The following is a 15,965-nucleotide window of genomic DNA, read 5'->3' as shown; positions in this document are numbered from 1 at the left end:
AGCAGTCCCAGGACGGGCATACTCCCGGAGATGGCTCCTAGCAGGGAGAATCCCAGGAGGCAGAAGGGGGGTTTCAGCCTGAGCGAGATGCGGAAGCGCTGTTGTGTGCGTCCAGCCGGGGCATGCAGCACCGACGGCGCTCGGCACTCCAGCCGCGCAGGGAGCCGGCACAGTACTTCCCAATCTTTATTTGTGGAAAAGCTTAATTGAAATGCAAGTGATTAAATCTAATGTATCACGCAGTATCCATTTTCACTGCACTACCACTTTCACTTCCCCGATATTATCAGACATCTCAGCAGCCCCACTGTCAGGTTTTTTTCCTTGTAAGAGCCATGCCCATTCTCTCTTCTCTTTGTGAGCTTGGCAGAGGAGATAACAGTAAGCCAGCCGTCGATTACTAGTGCCCCAAACTCTACTCAAGGGATAAGGGATCTCAGCTTCCTTTCAAGCAAACACTTCTGAAATACATTCTTAAATCATTTGAAGGGGCATGTGTTTTCCAGCTTTTTACAAAGAGTAAAAAAAGCTACAGTGTAACAGTAACTGTAATAAGAAACCTCTGTGATTTTCCTAATTTTTCTCTTTTGAGCCAGACTTGGGTTAATGCTTTTCCCTTCCCAAACGCCAGGCTCAGTGCTGTGTTGTTAGTGGTGTTCCAAAAAAGTGGGCTTCTCTTTGTGTGCCAGAGTGGGAGAGCAGACCATCCTGAAAGGCCACCCAATTTCTTGTCCGTCTTTTTCTCTTTCCAAAAAATCTGTTTCTTAACAGATTTGTACAGTGGGAGTTGTGAGAGGAAACCTGAAGGCAATAAAAAACAACCGTGGTGGCACCAGAGAGCTGCTGCCGTAGCCAGGGGGATTGGGATACATGTAGCGCTGGGCAAATTGATGCCCTGCTTTCTAGAAAGGTGGTGGTTGGGAGAAAAGTGTGTTTACTGGAGTGTCCAATAGTTGAGGTATTTTTCATTTGTGTTTTTAAAATAAAAGCATCCTTTCCAACTATTTCTGTCTCCTCATAAGTGATAATGGAAGAGGCATTAGCCTTTCCATCGCCTGAGCCAACCTGTTTTTTTCTAAGAGGTGTCCAGGATGTTCAGCCAATTGAGTGATCTAATTAGCTGAAAATTGTTAATTTCCTTTACCTTATAAAGCACCTAACACAGAAACTGTTAAATAATGTTAAGTGTCAGACTTAAACTGAGAACATTGGGCCATATGCTGCCGTGGCTTTCGCGCCAAAAAGTGTAGCAACTTACTCCAAAACCTGCCTCCAATTTCTGTGTAGAAGCCAAAGCCTCCTGCTTGATATGCTGCCACACCAACTCGCAGCACTAAGATGGTCCCACGCAGCAGCTCGCCATGCTCAGGGAAAAGAGTCTTTGCACGAGGGGAGGTGATGGTCTGGATAAACGTGGCAGGAGCCAGGACACCAGCAACGTATTGCAGAAGCTGCCCTTGGCGAGCGCAGGAAAACTGACGGTAGGGCACTATTGCTCAGGGCAGCGTTTACCCTGGAAACGGCAGCAGATCTGTGCCTGCAGCTCCTAATTGCGTAAGTCTCTAGTCTGCGGAGGGGCCAGTGGATAGGTGGGCTGCCTTCTAGCTCTTTGTTAAAGCAGGAGTGTCCCTGGTTCGGTGGGATGCTCGTGAGGAAGGGGCTGGTTCCAGTGTCACCAGCCTCCCCTCAAGCCCGCAGAGAAGTGGCTTCAGAAGTAGTGTGATTCTTTACTGCGTTACTGCTGGCTTGACCCCAGCATGGCTCTGATGCAGGGTCTTACGGGCAGGGAGGGATGCAGAAGGTTCGTCCTTGATAGGTTTTCTACATGACAGGCTGCGGGTATGGGAATATGTGTTTAGGTGCCAGCTTGCCCCCAGAGCCTACAGGCTTAAATGTTCCTCATGTGAGGAAGAGGCTCAGGGCTACATGTGGGTGACGCAAGTGGAGTTTCTCAAGCATCTCCTTTAAGAACGTTGTACTGTGCCCCCAAAGCTCACCTTACCTCGACTTTGAGGGTGGGGGGTGCCTGTAAACATCTAGTTTGTGCTTTGTATGAGGTTTTCTCAGCAGAAATATTTCCCCTGAATCTCATCTGCCATTGCCATACCTGTGCTGGTGCGGACCGCTATGCACACACATTAAAGCTGTATGACCTGGACTTCCCCATGGTGAGACTGCTCCCCCCATAGTGGACTTGCTTATCATCCTAGAGAGGTTCTCCATCACTTGTCTAATAGATGCTGTTTACGCCTTATCCTTGGGTTAAGAGGCTCCCTGTGGAGTCCCTCTCTATAGCCACTGTCTAGATCATCCAACTAGAAGAGTGATCTGGCCTTCCCCCCTCACCCCCTCCAACCTGTTTACCTCCCATTACCACGACCTTGCGCTCTGCAACGTGAGCAGCCTTCACCAGCTGAAGACCTCTGATCCTAAGTCCACTAGAGATTTTGGCTTTCCTATTTGGCAAGGTGACTTGTTGCCCACCAGGTCAACATGAATAAAGATTTTTTAAATCCATAATGTCCTGCAATTGCAAAAAAAAAAAAAAAAAAAAAAAGCCATCTCCAGATAATTTAACCTCTCCTGGCAGCCTGATGTCTTCAGCTGTCTACACTGCACTTGTTTATTTCTGCTCATAATTAGGATCAAAAAAATCCAAACGCACACTCACCAAGAATTCTACTTTATATAAAATTTGAAAGTAAAATCAATCCTGGCCCAATCTTATCATTTTTAAAGTATGTTTATCCAGCTTTGTAGTAGGAACAAGCAGACTGTTTGAAGGCCACATAGTTTTCAAACCTTGGTTGCAACACGTTACCCCATTTTGAAACCGTCTTTATCTAGCCGAGAAAACTAAAATCTGTTTGACAAAGTAGCACTCCAGCCAGTTTATCTTGCAATATGGCTTTAGCTCACAGAGCCTATTGATTTCCTTAAATTAATGTTTACAGAATGCTACTGAATTTCACTCAACGGGACATTGTTCTTTTGAAGCTTTGTAAAATATGATACAGAGTGTTATTGCCGTTTGTTCCTTTGCTAAGACTGATGAAACATTTATTTTTTTAAAGTGCAGCCTTGAACTATAGCTGTTTCCTACAAGTGTGTTTACTCTTGGAACATTAGTAATACAACACACTATCAGACTCCAGCACAATACCACAGGCAAAGTCTGTAGGTACACTCTGGCGAGCCTAATCATATAAATGGAGCTGAAGTTTAACGCAGATTAAACGTTGTATGAGAAAAGGTTTCGAGCTTAGCCCAGCTGTCCCTGTCTGAAGGATCTTCAGATTTGTGCACTACAGCCAAGCAGTTGTCTGACGCTGTTACAATATTAGAACGGTTGCATTGGTCTTGGTACTTCTAAACATGGGACCCCATACTGAAAATTAATGTCTGATCCTCTCCCTCTGCCTCGCCAGACAAGGTGAATAGCTTTATGGTGGCCATGCGCATGGTTCGGAGGCTTGCAATCAGATCTCTGAGGAGTGCTTAAAAATCTGCTCCAAGAAGCACTTGCATTACTTCTAACGTCCACCCAAATTTTGGTAGTTTACTAAAATGAGGTCGCTGTTACCTATTGCTGAAATTTTAAAAGAAATCACAGCCACTAATGACTTGACAATTTTGCTACTGCTTTCTGCAGCTATACTACCATTAGACACATCAGTCCAATAAATCTTCACCATTTGCTTATGAGAACTAGAACTGACACACCAGCCTAAACTGGGCACCCCTACATAGGGTGGTGTGTACCTTATCCCACAGGCATCAGAGTGATTTGCTTACTTGGCGCATGAGTGGAAAAAAAGTGCTCCTGAGGAAAATGTGTGCCCCAGCCCAGAACAACCAGAGGTGGACCAACCACAGGGGATATAAACTCTCTGTTGAAACCAATGGGGAGGTGATAATTTACACCACTGAGGAGCTGCCCCTTAGTAGCCTCCCACATGTGCTCAAGGAGAGAGACTTAAACTCAACATTTTTTGCATGCAATATTAATGCATCAGCTGGCAAGAGATAAAAATATGAAGTCATTTGGGCACCTAAGACGCAGGCTTCTTGCTTTATAAGACTGTGTCTGGGAGCAGATGACTCTTCTTTCTATTGTGGAGGTTCCACATAAGCAAGTCCCAGTCCCCTGCAGAGGGGAAAGGAAAGCCAACTGTCTGACTTCTTGCCTTTTTATCTGGTAATCTCTGTGTGGCCTTCCTAAAGCATCTGAGTTTATCCATTTAAGTCCACTCTGTCTGCGGTACAAGTCCCCAGCTTGTGCTACTGCTGTCAGGAGATATGTCTCTCCTTGATCAATATTTACTTAACAAACAGCAGGGATAGGAGAGTTTGTTTAGAGGAATCATGTGTGCACAAGGGTGAATGAATGCTCGGTAAAGTACTTCACCTGTTTGTCTCCTTTCCTAGGGTATCTTGTCTGCTTCAGGCCTCATGCTGGGCTTTGCTGCCATTGCCCCTGTGAACATGCTCAGAGCCACCCTGCTTTAGGACAGTTTAGCAATCGGCTGCAGAAAATGAACTTCTGAGTAAATATTTTATTCCCTGTTCTAGGAAAGTTGGCGGGAGAAGTTTAGGAACTTTGTAAAATTAGTTCTATGGTTAAAAAATACTTGATGCTCAAGTAAAAATAAATTAAACTTCCCAGACTCTTGCACTTACGGAAGAAAAGATTTCAAAGATGTTTTAAGGATTTTGTTGGCACAAAATATTTCAAAATTGCCGCTGCCAAAAACCCGAAGTGTTCTAAAGAAAAAAATTATATGCAGGTAAAATTGCAAGGAAGGAAGTATGTTTAGTATTTTTAAAACTTTAGAAAGGTCTGCTATTCATTTATCCAACTAAAACAGTTGTTTCTGATGCCTGAAGTCATTGCATGCAATTAGCTTTGAGGCATCTGAGTCTAGTTTGGGGGGGGGGTGTATTTTATTTTGTGAATCAGAGTTGTAAAAAGCCATCTGAAATATTCATGCAGAATTGTCTGAGAAGCAGTTTCTGTTTTATTTACTGCACAGTAGAACAGCCACAGTGGATTAGCTCTACAATACCCGTAACAAAAGCACAACAGCTGATGCATGTGATGTTAGGAGGTGACAAAACAGTTAAAGTATGCTGCTGGCTACAGGCAAGCAGTCAGCAGATGCAGACAAAAGGGTTTGTGACAAGAATAACTCTCTCTCCAAGGCGAGCAGTCAAGAGTATCCAAAATACCAATACCCTTTTCTCCTTGACATTGTCTTCTTACAGTCAGCATTTTATTGCCCTTTTATAGTAAAAAAACAAAACACAATTCTCTGGAATATCAGTTTTAACTTGACTTTCACAATTCTGTGATCTTTACATCTGTATTGCTTTTTCTATCATCTAGATTTACCACTTGAGCAGGAATTTTTGAAAGTTTAAAAGATTAACTGTAAAGAAGACCACCCTTAATAGGATTAGCGACATGAAATACAAATATAAATCTTTGAGCAGACTGGTGACTTGTTTTGTCATTTGGTTTGGTGTTTTTCCCCTTTTCTATTAAGAGAGAATTAAGCATCTTATTTTGCTAATTAAGAAATAAGGCTTGGGTAGAAATTAAAGGTTTGCTTGACAATGGGAGAGATTTAGGTGCTGGAAAGGGACTGTGAATGAGCTGATGTTTATTTCAGAAGTGTGAAAAATCAGCTTATATATCTCCAGAAAAAAAAAGAGAGAGAGAGAGAGAGAGGCTGTCTTCTTTCTAACCTTTGTAATTCCCCTTCTATTCTCTGTGACATTCATTCAGCTGCCAAGCATGTTTGGCAAGGCTTGAGCCAGTGAGCGCACTTCCAGTGACCGCTAACCTTGGTATGTCCTGACACTTATGATGAGTATCTGCAGGACACAGAAGGCAGGCAGGCTGCTATGTCAGGCTTTTATTATGTACTGCAGAGGCTGGGGACAGTCAGTTTAATAAAACAAATCATCCTTGAAGGTAAAGCAACTGGGAAGAGGAGGAGGGCTCGGGGAAGGGAGGAGATGAGGGGAATGGGAGGGAAGGGAGAATAAGTCTTTGCTGCGCAACCCAAAAAATAAATGAATTAACTAATAAAAGATACAAGATACAAGACACAAGACAACCCAATAATGAGAAAAACAGTGAAGGGCCACTGATCGGCCACCAACTCGAGACACATGTCTACTTCTAGTGTGCCCTCCTTCCCAACGGTGATTTTTAAAGTCCATGCGTGCCATCAGAAAGAGAAGCCTGATCCTCTTTGTTGGCTTAAAATCAGTGTTGCTTCACTGGTTTTCCTCGAGCAATGCTGACTTAGACCTGCCGAGGATCTGCCCTCACCTTCCCAATCACCGCTGCCTTTTTGGTAATGGTTTCCTTGAAAATAAATTCAACAAGTATTTTTAACGCATATTGCTTTCTGCAACTGTGTGTGCTTCTGTATGAAAGAAGTGTGAGTTAGGTCTGACTTGGCTCCAACTTCCGAGCCATTGGAACTATACTTTTACTCACATAGAAATAGTTTGTGCTGAGTATTTTTAACAAAGCACTCCCCCACAGTGCTAATCCAAATGGTTCGGCATGGTAGTTGCACATGCAAATCCAGGAGTGAAATAGTTCGGGTTTGTTGTTCAAGCCAAGGAAAATGCCAGTAGTTAAAACAGCATAAATAGACAAGAGCAGATGAGAGCTTTAATTCCCCATAGACGAAGGGGATGTGTTAACGTGGCTAAGGCTTGAGAAGGGGCACTGTGGTGGTTGTTGGACTGTGTTAGCAGGTACAGGACTGATGTGTACCAGATGTATATCACCATAACTGCACTGAGGCTGGCAGAGCCCTGCTGATTTACACTAGCTGAAAGTTTGGCCTGTGACTTTTTCCTTGGCAGCAGAGCTAAGTTGTATTGACAAAGCATGCGTCAAAGTGTGATTTCTTTCTAAATCAGTCCGAATTGGAGACTTGAGCCTGAAACCCACCTAGCCTCCCCCTGAGCAGACCTCATTGTCTTTCCTCCTGGTGAACGAACAGTGTGATTCTTTGATTGACTGCTGCCACCTGATGCTAAGAAAATGCCCTGGGTTCATACTAGGGATTGTTGGTTCTATTAAAAGCAACGTAGATGGAGTTTATTTGTCACTGAAGCATTTTCTGCAGATGTTCCTTCTTCAGAGATGTTCAGTCAGTTAGGTGTAAAGATGCGCTGAATAGGTTGCCATCACTTAGGGTCAGGGAAATGCTACCCCCAGACACATAATTAACATGGCTGACTGATTATTGCCCAGTGAAAAATCTAACTACCCATCCATTTAAATATGTATTTTCAGACTCTGGACTTCACTAGTATTTTCTTTATTTAAAAAAAAAAAACAACACTGTGCGGTTACTCTTTCTAGCAAGGAAAAATGTTGGCTGAGGTACTATCCTGTGCAGATTAATCACAGTGCTATTCACATTACAACATGCAAAGTAATGTGTGTAATCCAGTCTGACATGAAAAATTGCTAATAACATCCCAAAAGGAAAGAGCTATGAATGGCTCTAGTGCCTGAGGAGTAGGGGAGATCTTTGGGAACTCGGCATTATAAGGAGGTCTCTTCAAAGCCCCCGCAGGGGCTTCGTTCACTTATGTTTGTGGGCTGCTCTCTGCAGCCTGTTGTCCCAGGTTCAAAGGCGCCTGGCCCTGCAGATGTGACTCAGGTACAACAAAGTCAGACCTGAAAAGCTAACTCAGCCTAAAAGAAAAGCCTGTGTGTCTTTACAGGGGTGGGAGGCCTGGAAAGTAGTTGTTTCAGGGGTATCACAATTCTTACTCCGTGGAAAAGCAGCATCCCCTACCTGGAAAACTTTCATATGCACAGGTAGAAATTGAATGGCAAAGGCTCACTTTCATGCCTAAAATTGTCATGGGTGTAACCATTTAGGAAGAGGTTGGTCTTCTCGCATCTGGACTTTATGCTTCTCATGTACGTGCTTGTAATTGCCTCGCTCCCACCTCCAGCGACTTGGAAGGGAGGAAATACTGGTCCTCTGGAGTGGGCACCAAAACTGAAAGGTGTGAACTCTTTTTCCCAACCACAAAGGCAAAAAACAACTGGTTTTGCCCTCATGTGCTGCTATTAGTGTGTACACCAAAAAGGTGGTTATCTACTACATTTCTTGCTTTCTAGTATCATGTGGTCAATGACTGCTTCCCCTTGGTTGGTGTCCAGCAATACCAAAGGTGATGAACAGCACATGAGCTGTTGTTTGAACTGCTTGAACTGAAAAGTGTATCATTTTTTATAGCAATGTAAGGAGGAGACAAGCATGGTATCTTTTGTAGATGTATTACCAAGTGCCCAAACAGCAGAGTGGTTATGTGAAGTTTTAAGTTATTTCTTTGAGCTGAAACAAGTGAAACACAATAGTTTTCTTCCCTCATAATTATTGGTGGAATAGAACATCTGTAAAAGTGTTTCTTTCTGTGTGGCCTGTTGAGTGAAAAATTTCCGCAGAAGGTAGCCTGTCTTTGGGCGCAGAGAAAAGTGGGGGGGAGGGAGGGGGCAGGTTTTCACTCGTGGAGGTAGACGGAGGACTTCTGCGGGCCATGGGGCTTCTGGAAGCAGAGTTTGTCAGCTGGTGTCAGGGGGAGCTGATCTCATGCTTATCTGCTGGCAAAACGTGGCTAGCAAACTGCTAGTGTTTCTGCAATAGTGATAGGTAAGCGAGGCTCCAGAGCTCTATTGTATTGAGTTAAACATGCACATTTCCAGATAAGTTTTCTGAAAGTGGCTTGTAAAGAGAGAAGAACAAAAGCCTGAAGTAGAGGATAAGGTGCTGGCCCTGATCTGGCAATGTGATATGCATTTGGTAAACGGGTGAGATTTGCCAGGGTGCCTGTTGGCCACAGAAATGGTTGAAGTGGCCCCCACTGCAGGTCAGAGAACTCTTGCCGGAGTGGGTAAAGAATAGCAGTGAGGGAATACTTGCTATTATAAGCATGCTGGCTACTGGCCGGCCGTGTATTAGCAGTTCTAGAGCTGTGAAGCCATATTTCCGTAATAAAAATGGAAAATAATACCTTTATGGAGATGACCTCAACCTTGCAACTGACCTACAGTTCATTACAGTGATTGCTTTTGAGTCATTCAAGTGAGAGGGTAAGAAGGTGGTGCTGGTGCCCGAGACAACTATTTAGGATGAATTAGCAAAGTTTGGAGGTTAACTGTGTTCTTTAACATTCACCCATTGTTCAGGGGCTTCTGAGAGTGGCATGCCCCTGAGTTTGGCTGTTTGGCTCACGCGTGAAATGATGGTGACATTTAGAAAACCCGGATGAGTTTAACACATCCCAGCTCAGTAGCCACTTGGAGCACAATGCAACCATTGAAGAGGTTGGGGTTTTATTTGTAGGCTTCTGAAAAAGAAGGGGAGACCATAACGTCTCCCGAGAAAGCTATCTTACGGGGGTCTCATGTATAGCAACCACAGAAGCAAGCCATTAGCTGAAGGCTTGCTTGCTTGCTTGTTTTTAACTATGAACAACACTCAGAGATACCCTTTTTCCTTGATAGCTTTCAGCACTGGTTGTGACCAAAGTTAAGTGCAGAGGTACAGAGGGCTTTCCATACATGCATAACTTTCATATTAGTTCCCCTTCGGAGAGGAGGACGTAGCTGTAAATGCATGGGTAAAATATCAAGCAGAGATTTCTCTCCTTAAAGACAATTGTGTTTGTTTTCCCCCCTGCTAATTATATCCTATAAATCCCCCACTCTCCAAACTCAGACAGTAACATTTTGTTACCTACATTCTGTCAGTAAACTTTACAAAGATCTCTAACACATGTTATAAAAGTTATTGCTATAGTACTATATATAACAGCTTCGCATAAGAGAATAGAAGGCTGCCACATTTAGAAAATGCAGGTGCTATGTAAGCCCCTTTCTGAAAGAAAGAACTTAGCTCAGTTTCCTTTGAAGAACCAGAGACTTGAAATTGAAAACTGTATTAATGCCATTGTCTCCTTGTATCAGCAGGTTCCAGAGAGATTCCTGGAAGTGGCTCAGATCACGTTACGGGAGTTTTTCAATGCCATTATCGCAGGCAAAGATGTTGATCCTTCCTGGAAGAAGGCCATATACAAGGTCATCTGTAAGCTGGACAGTGAGGTCCCCGAGATTTTCAAATCCCCAAACTGCCTACAAGAGCTTCTTCATGAGTAGAGAGTTCAGCAGCTATTTATGAATGTATGAAAGTAGCAGTCCCCTTCTGATGCCCAAGTCATGTGTCTCTATTTTAATTTCATATATATGTGTATTGCATACATATATATGTATATGAAATTAGACTGTGATCCCTTCTGGATTTAAGATTTCGTTCAGTTCCAAGGGGATGGTTATTTTACTTCAGCCTTTGGTTTACTTTTGCCCGAGACCCTTAACATTTGGAGAATCAACGGGGTTAATTTTCAGGGAGAAGAGTTTGGAAGCGTGTAAAAGCCTGTCTTAGCAAGTTAGGGCATTATGTTTAAAAATGCTTTGTCAGATTTATTGCTTGCTGCAAAGTGGCATTTTGTCTTAGTGAGACTAATGTCACGGCACAATACTACAGACAATGAAGTTTATATTATGTTTATACTGCTAAAGGTCTGAACTCTGTGGAGTCACTTCATAAGCTTCGAGCTTTTTTTTTTTATTTTATATACTTTTTAACCAACAACTTGATTTTGTTTCATACTTCAAAAAACTACAACATCTATTTTAGGTACTCACTCCAAGAAGTGATACCCAGAAAAACAAACCCTATTCTTCAGGCTTTCCTTACAGAAATGATAAATACCCTGCACCAGTAATCAACATGCCAGGTTGTTGTTTCTCCAAATTGCAGCAAGGGACGTTTGCACAAATCAAATACCGTTCTTGCAGGGTGAGGCCAGTAATTCATGCACAATATTGTATCTCAACCACACTAATTTTGGAATATTGGTCAGCTTATTAAGGTGGAAGCATTTCACTCTCCATAGACTAAAAATGAAACCTTCAGCGTCCTATGTTGCCACGTCTCGGTCTTACTTTAAGTGGCATTAGTCCCTAAATTTATTCTTTTCTTAGTCCATTCTGCCCCCAAAAATCCCCTTTCCAGTATACGAAGTTTCCTGTCTGTGTTCGACATCTGTCCTGAAAAGCACTTTTTGAATGATTTTAGATACAGTAGAAGAAAGCATCTTCACCTCACAGTGCTGAGGCAAAGGGAAAAAAAAAATAATTACATTTTCATAAAAATCTAATCAAGCATATACAAAAATCGCAGTGTCCTCCTGGCTATGCAGGGTTCAGATAGACAAATTGGATTTTTAAAATTGCAGTAAGTGCAGCTTTAAAAAACAAAATCTATTTGAGCAATGTGCCGCACTTGTCTTCTGAAGCTGGAGGTAGTCTTGACCAAAATCTGAGCTACAGTGTAAAGTCCATGATGGATCTGGGTTCGCCTGAATGCTATACCATGATACGTCAGCAGACGGAAAGAAAGCTAGCTGCTAGTTCTTGTGCTTTCTTCAATGGCTCTCCTTTTCTTGTGTTTTCAGAAGGGTATCGTCTCCAGAAGTTTGGGGGAAGGTTGAATATGCTATGGCACTCTGTATTTGTCATTTTCTCTGTCGTCTTTTGTACGGATGCAGTAAGAATTTATTGTTATCGTCAATAGTATTTTCCCCTCCTTAATTCAATCTGAATCTAGAGGAAGTTCCTAATTAGCTGTGAATTATATTTAGACCATCGAGGATATTGGTATCTTATTTCTTTATTTTAAAATTACATTTTGACTTTGGAGAGTGAAAGTTTACCCATGTGACTAAAGAGCTGACCTGATCATTGCAATTTCACTTCATTTACAAATACTGCTGATAGACAGAAATGTATGAAAGCAATTATTGTTAGCAGAAAGCCTTAAAAACCTGCTGACTTCAAATTAAACAGCACAATCCTACGATTCCCTGTCATTCTTTTCAAGCACTGGCAGTATCTGTGGAGTATAGGCAATGCAGACAATAGCATGGGATGAAGTGCCAACATTTTCACTATGCATTAAAAGCAAAACAAATCTTCTTGATCTTAGACTCCCTGAGAGTACCTAATACTGTATGTACCCTTACAGTAGACGGGATGTGTCTTTTTCTTTCTTTTCTTCCCTTTTCTTTCATTTTATTTTGGTTTTTTTTTTTATTATTATTATTATTTCTTATTTCTTTTTTTTCTTTTTTTTCTTTGTTTTGTGTGTGTGCATGATTTGGTAAACATTACACTTCATAAAGATGTAACTCCAGTGAATTCTGAGTAGTAAGAAAGGATGAAAATTGTGTTCATGCACTTTTTTGATTTATGGGAAGAAGTGGCATAAAATGCTCAAGTTTTAATACAGTAAATTCATCATTGGCATACCATCAGATACAAAATATAACACGGCATTGTCACCTTGGACATAAGAAAGCAAAGCCATACTTTAGTCATACTATGTGGACATACTACTAGCTACCATCTCAATCTGTGATTTTACCGTTGCTTTTGTTACGTTTATTATTATTATTATTATTAATATTATTATTATTATTATTATTTGGCTGCAATGTGATTCACATAATCTAAATAAGTGAAATTGTGTACTCAACACTTGATGTTGTTGCATTTATTTATTTATTTATAAGTAGCATAATCTCAATAGTAAATGAGGCATAGGAATTAAGAGTAGAAATTTCATCTTAAAAGCAAAATAAAAAACTCCTTCTTCTGAAAAAGGAATAAATGATAATTTGATCATTTCAGTTATGTGATTTTTCTGCATTTTATAGCCATATTGCCTTTGTGCCTCCCAATACACCTAAAATTATAAATACATGGCATAGCTCCTACTAAATTGTAAGTAGAAAGCAGTTTCTTTCAAATGATCTCAATATTATTTCACTAAAAAATGGCTAAAAGGCAGGAGGCTATTTTTATTGTAATGAAAAGTTTACATAGGGGAAAGAATTTAAAAATCCATGTAGAAACCCCATGTTGCCATTCATTTACTGCTAATTCAGATTTATTTCTGCATATAAACTTGAGGTTATAGTCTGTGCCTAGACCTTAAATGCACCAGCGGAAGGATAAAAAAAATCCTTCAAAATACCAGTTTTTCCCCCACAAGTACAATTGTTCTTGTGCCTTCTGTGGCTTACAATTTTCATCTTTTAAACTTTATTTTTCAATTACTACAGCTGCAATAAACACTGATTTTTTTTTTTTTTCCGGCTGTTTGACATAATGTTGATAGCTATGCATATTTTGTGTCTTTTTAAAAATTTAAAAAAAAAAAAAAACAAAGCAGGAGAATACGTTTTTGAAGAAGAGAATTTTTAGAACAGTTTGATAACGCAAATTATTTTTTCTCAATTGTTTGAGCAGCATTCAAGTTTTGAAAATTCTTGTAGAAGCCAATTTTTTGTAACTGTGGTGCAAATCTTGTGTTTTCTTAGCCTGATGAAAAGTAGTATAGAAGCAATATTTCATACGTGACATATGTGCATATACATATACATATGTAGTCACACACACAGAAACAAAATGTGTGGGTGTATGTATGTATATATACACAGAAACACACACACACAAAATATGCGTATGAAGTGAAAAGCTTACCTTTTTCCTATCTAGATTAAGAACCTATTTTAGACATTTGTTATGTTTTGTGAAAAGAATGTTCTATTTGAAACTACAAAACATTTAATTCTTACTGTATCTCTGGTTGTTTAATGGGAACGTTTCACATTTAATGGTAAACACGTGGAAGATGTTAGAATGTAGTAATTATTTAAGGAAGTGTTCACCCATGTATTCCTGAGGTTTGCTTTGTGCCTCTGAGTATTATTTAATTAAAGTGTTTTAAGTTTGCAGAATCTTTGTTACTGTACCAGGTATGTGGGTGAACATTGAAAATCGAGGGGAACTTTTATAAAGCAATGTAAATATTCAACCTTATGGATGTTCTTGCATAAAGACAGAAGATTTTAATAACTACATTCTGAAAACATCTGTTGAATTTATAAGAAACACTACAGTAACTGTATAGATAGTTGAAAGCATTCTTGAAAATCCAGCTCTCTACTTTTAAAAGTTAAGTCTCTTTCATCAGATGTCAAGGGAATGGGTGATACAGTTTCTGTAAAATTGCAGAATTTTTTTCTATGTATATGAAGTCAGTTAATAGAAAAATGTTTTTTTCCACAGGTTAATATTAATTAAGAAATAAAGGTGAAGATTTTGTGGCTTTAAAGATAGGATTTTCACCAGCAGCATTGAAAGATTATACATATATATATATACAGAAAGATATATATATATATTAAAAATGGAAAGTGGTTTACAAAACCCCCAAAATGAGCACTGTACATGAGAAGTGAAAGCAAAAACTATATTTGCCATGTGTATTATATAGCAATCATTGGTGTTAATAGTGCAAATGTTTCCTTCTGGTACCAACTACGTGTTTGAAAATTCCAATACGCATTGTTTTCAAAAAGCTCCCCTTAAGGAATGTAACTGGTTTATATGAGTAAGCAGTTACTGTATTGCACTTAAATGTTCTGTTGAAGGAAATGCAATTTTGTTTTCTGTAGAACTGTTGGTTGTAAACCATCTATAAACTGAAGCTAAAAATGCTCATATTTAGAGCTGGGATGAAAACTGGTATTTAACCTTTGTATCTTCTTAGGAATATCCTTTTTAGTGTATGAAAGGTGGTGGCACTATGACTTTATTTAGTCTTTTCATCTGAGCCACAGTCACCTCTCTCCCGAAGCAGCCACCTTCCGAATGCACAAAGATACTGGGATCTGTAGAAACAAATCTAGAAGAAACAGCGAGCTTACATTTTTCTCTGAAATCCATCCTTTCTGCATTAATTGTACCACTTGAGTGAGATATTAGACAAACACAATAACCATCTCATTACCATATAATGTGTAAGAGTCAGAAACTAAAAAGACGGAAAAAAAAATTAAAAAAGCCTCTTTAGGTTGGTTTTAATGCTGCCCAGAAGAGTCAAAGGTTAAGGTTTAAACTGATATTGTCCCAGCCATTACTCATATGTATATAGTTACAAAAGTGACAAAACACTGCCTTTATATTATTTAGCAATATGTTGTAAATAGCATTATTAAGCTCTTTTTTTTGTAATAAAGACCCTTTAATTTGAAGATAGTACAATAACTGAACTGATAAAGTCAATTTTTGATTTTTTTTTTATTTTATTTTTTAGCTAGAGGCAATTTCAACTGTGGATTTTTTGTTGTTGTCTATTGTTCTGAAGACTTTGCATAATTTATTGGTTTAATTTATCCTAATTTATTTGATGAAGGTGTACAATTTTGTATTACCAAGGATGTACTGTAATATTAATTGATGACAAGATAAAACAATAAGACTCCCCTGTCCGTTTGGAAAAAAAAGGTGCAGTAGACAATTGATTGAAAAAAGTTACAATTCTAGCTTGGCAGCTACTAAATTTAAGATAAACACAGGAAAAATGTTTTTTGGGGGGGGATTTTATTTTGTGTGTTTAAAGCTTTTGTATACTCTCCAGACTTTTACCTTTTTGCTTTGTACCACTTAAAGGATACAGTAGTTCAATTGCCTTGTGTGCCTTCCATCTTCTCTAAACTGAATGTATGTGCAGTATATATGCAAGCTTGTGCAAAATAAAATATAAATTACAAGCTCATTGCCATTGTTTATATTTATTTCCAAAACTTCATGTTGCCCCGTATCAAGAGGAGAACCACTGAACCTCTCTGCTGCGGCCAGGCTGTGCCTAACGCTGTAGTCCTCTGATGGTTTTCTTTTCCCCTTAGTTCGAATTATTTATTAATGAAACTGCCAGCCCTCTTGCAAAATGGATATAATGATTTATCTAATCCGGTGTCCTACCTCCAGCACCGGTTAAGATAATGAA

General features: G+C 39.9%; 1 protein-coding gene across 2 annotated transcripts in view; it reads left to right on the top strand.

Moving 5' to 3' along the window:
* The window catches only part of PROX1 (prospero homeobox 1), a 50,049-nt gene extending 34,315 nt beyond the window's left edge, over window positions 1-15,734 (top strand). For both annotated transcript variants that reach the window (XM_074579454.1, XM_074579455.1), the window contains one exon: window positions 10,019-15,734. In XM_074579454.1, coding sequence (XP_074435555.1) covers window positions 10,019-10,204 — 186 coding nt within the window. In that variant the 3' untranslated portion in view covers window positions 10,205-15,734. The remainder of the gene's footprint in view (window positions 1-10,018) is intronic.
* The last annotated feature ends 231 nt before the right edge of the window (window positions 15,735-15,965 follow it).

This window comes from Larus michahellis, chromosome 3, assembly GCF_964199755.1.
Source record: "Larus michahellis chromosome 3, bLarMic1.1, whole genome shotgun sequence".
In the NCBI taxonomy this organism is placed as follows: domain Eukaryota; kingdom Metazoa; phylum Chordata; class Aves; order Charadriiformes; family Laridae; genus Larus; species Larus michahellis.
The sequence above is the reverse complement of the archived record's forward strand: the minus strand, read 5'-3'. Positions and strand labels throughout refer to the sequence as shown.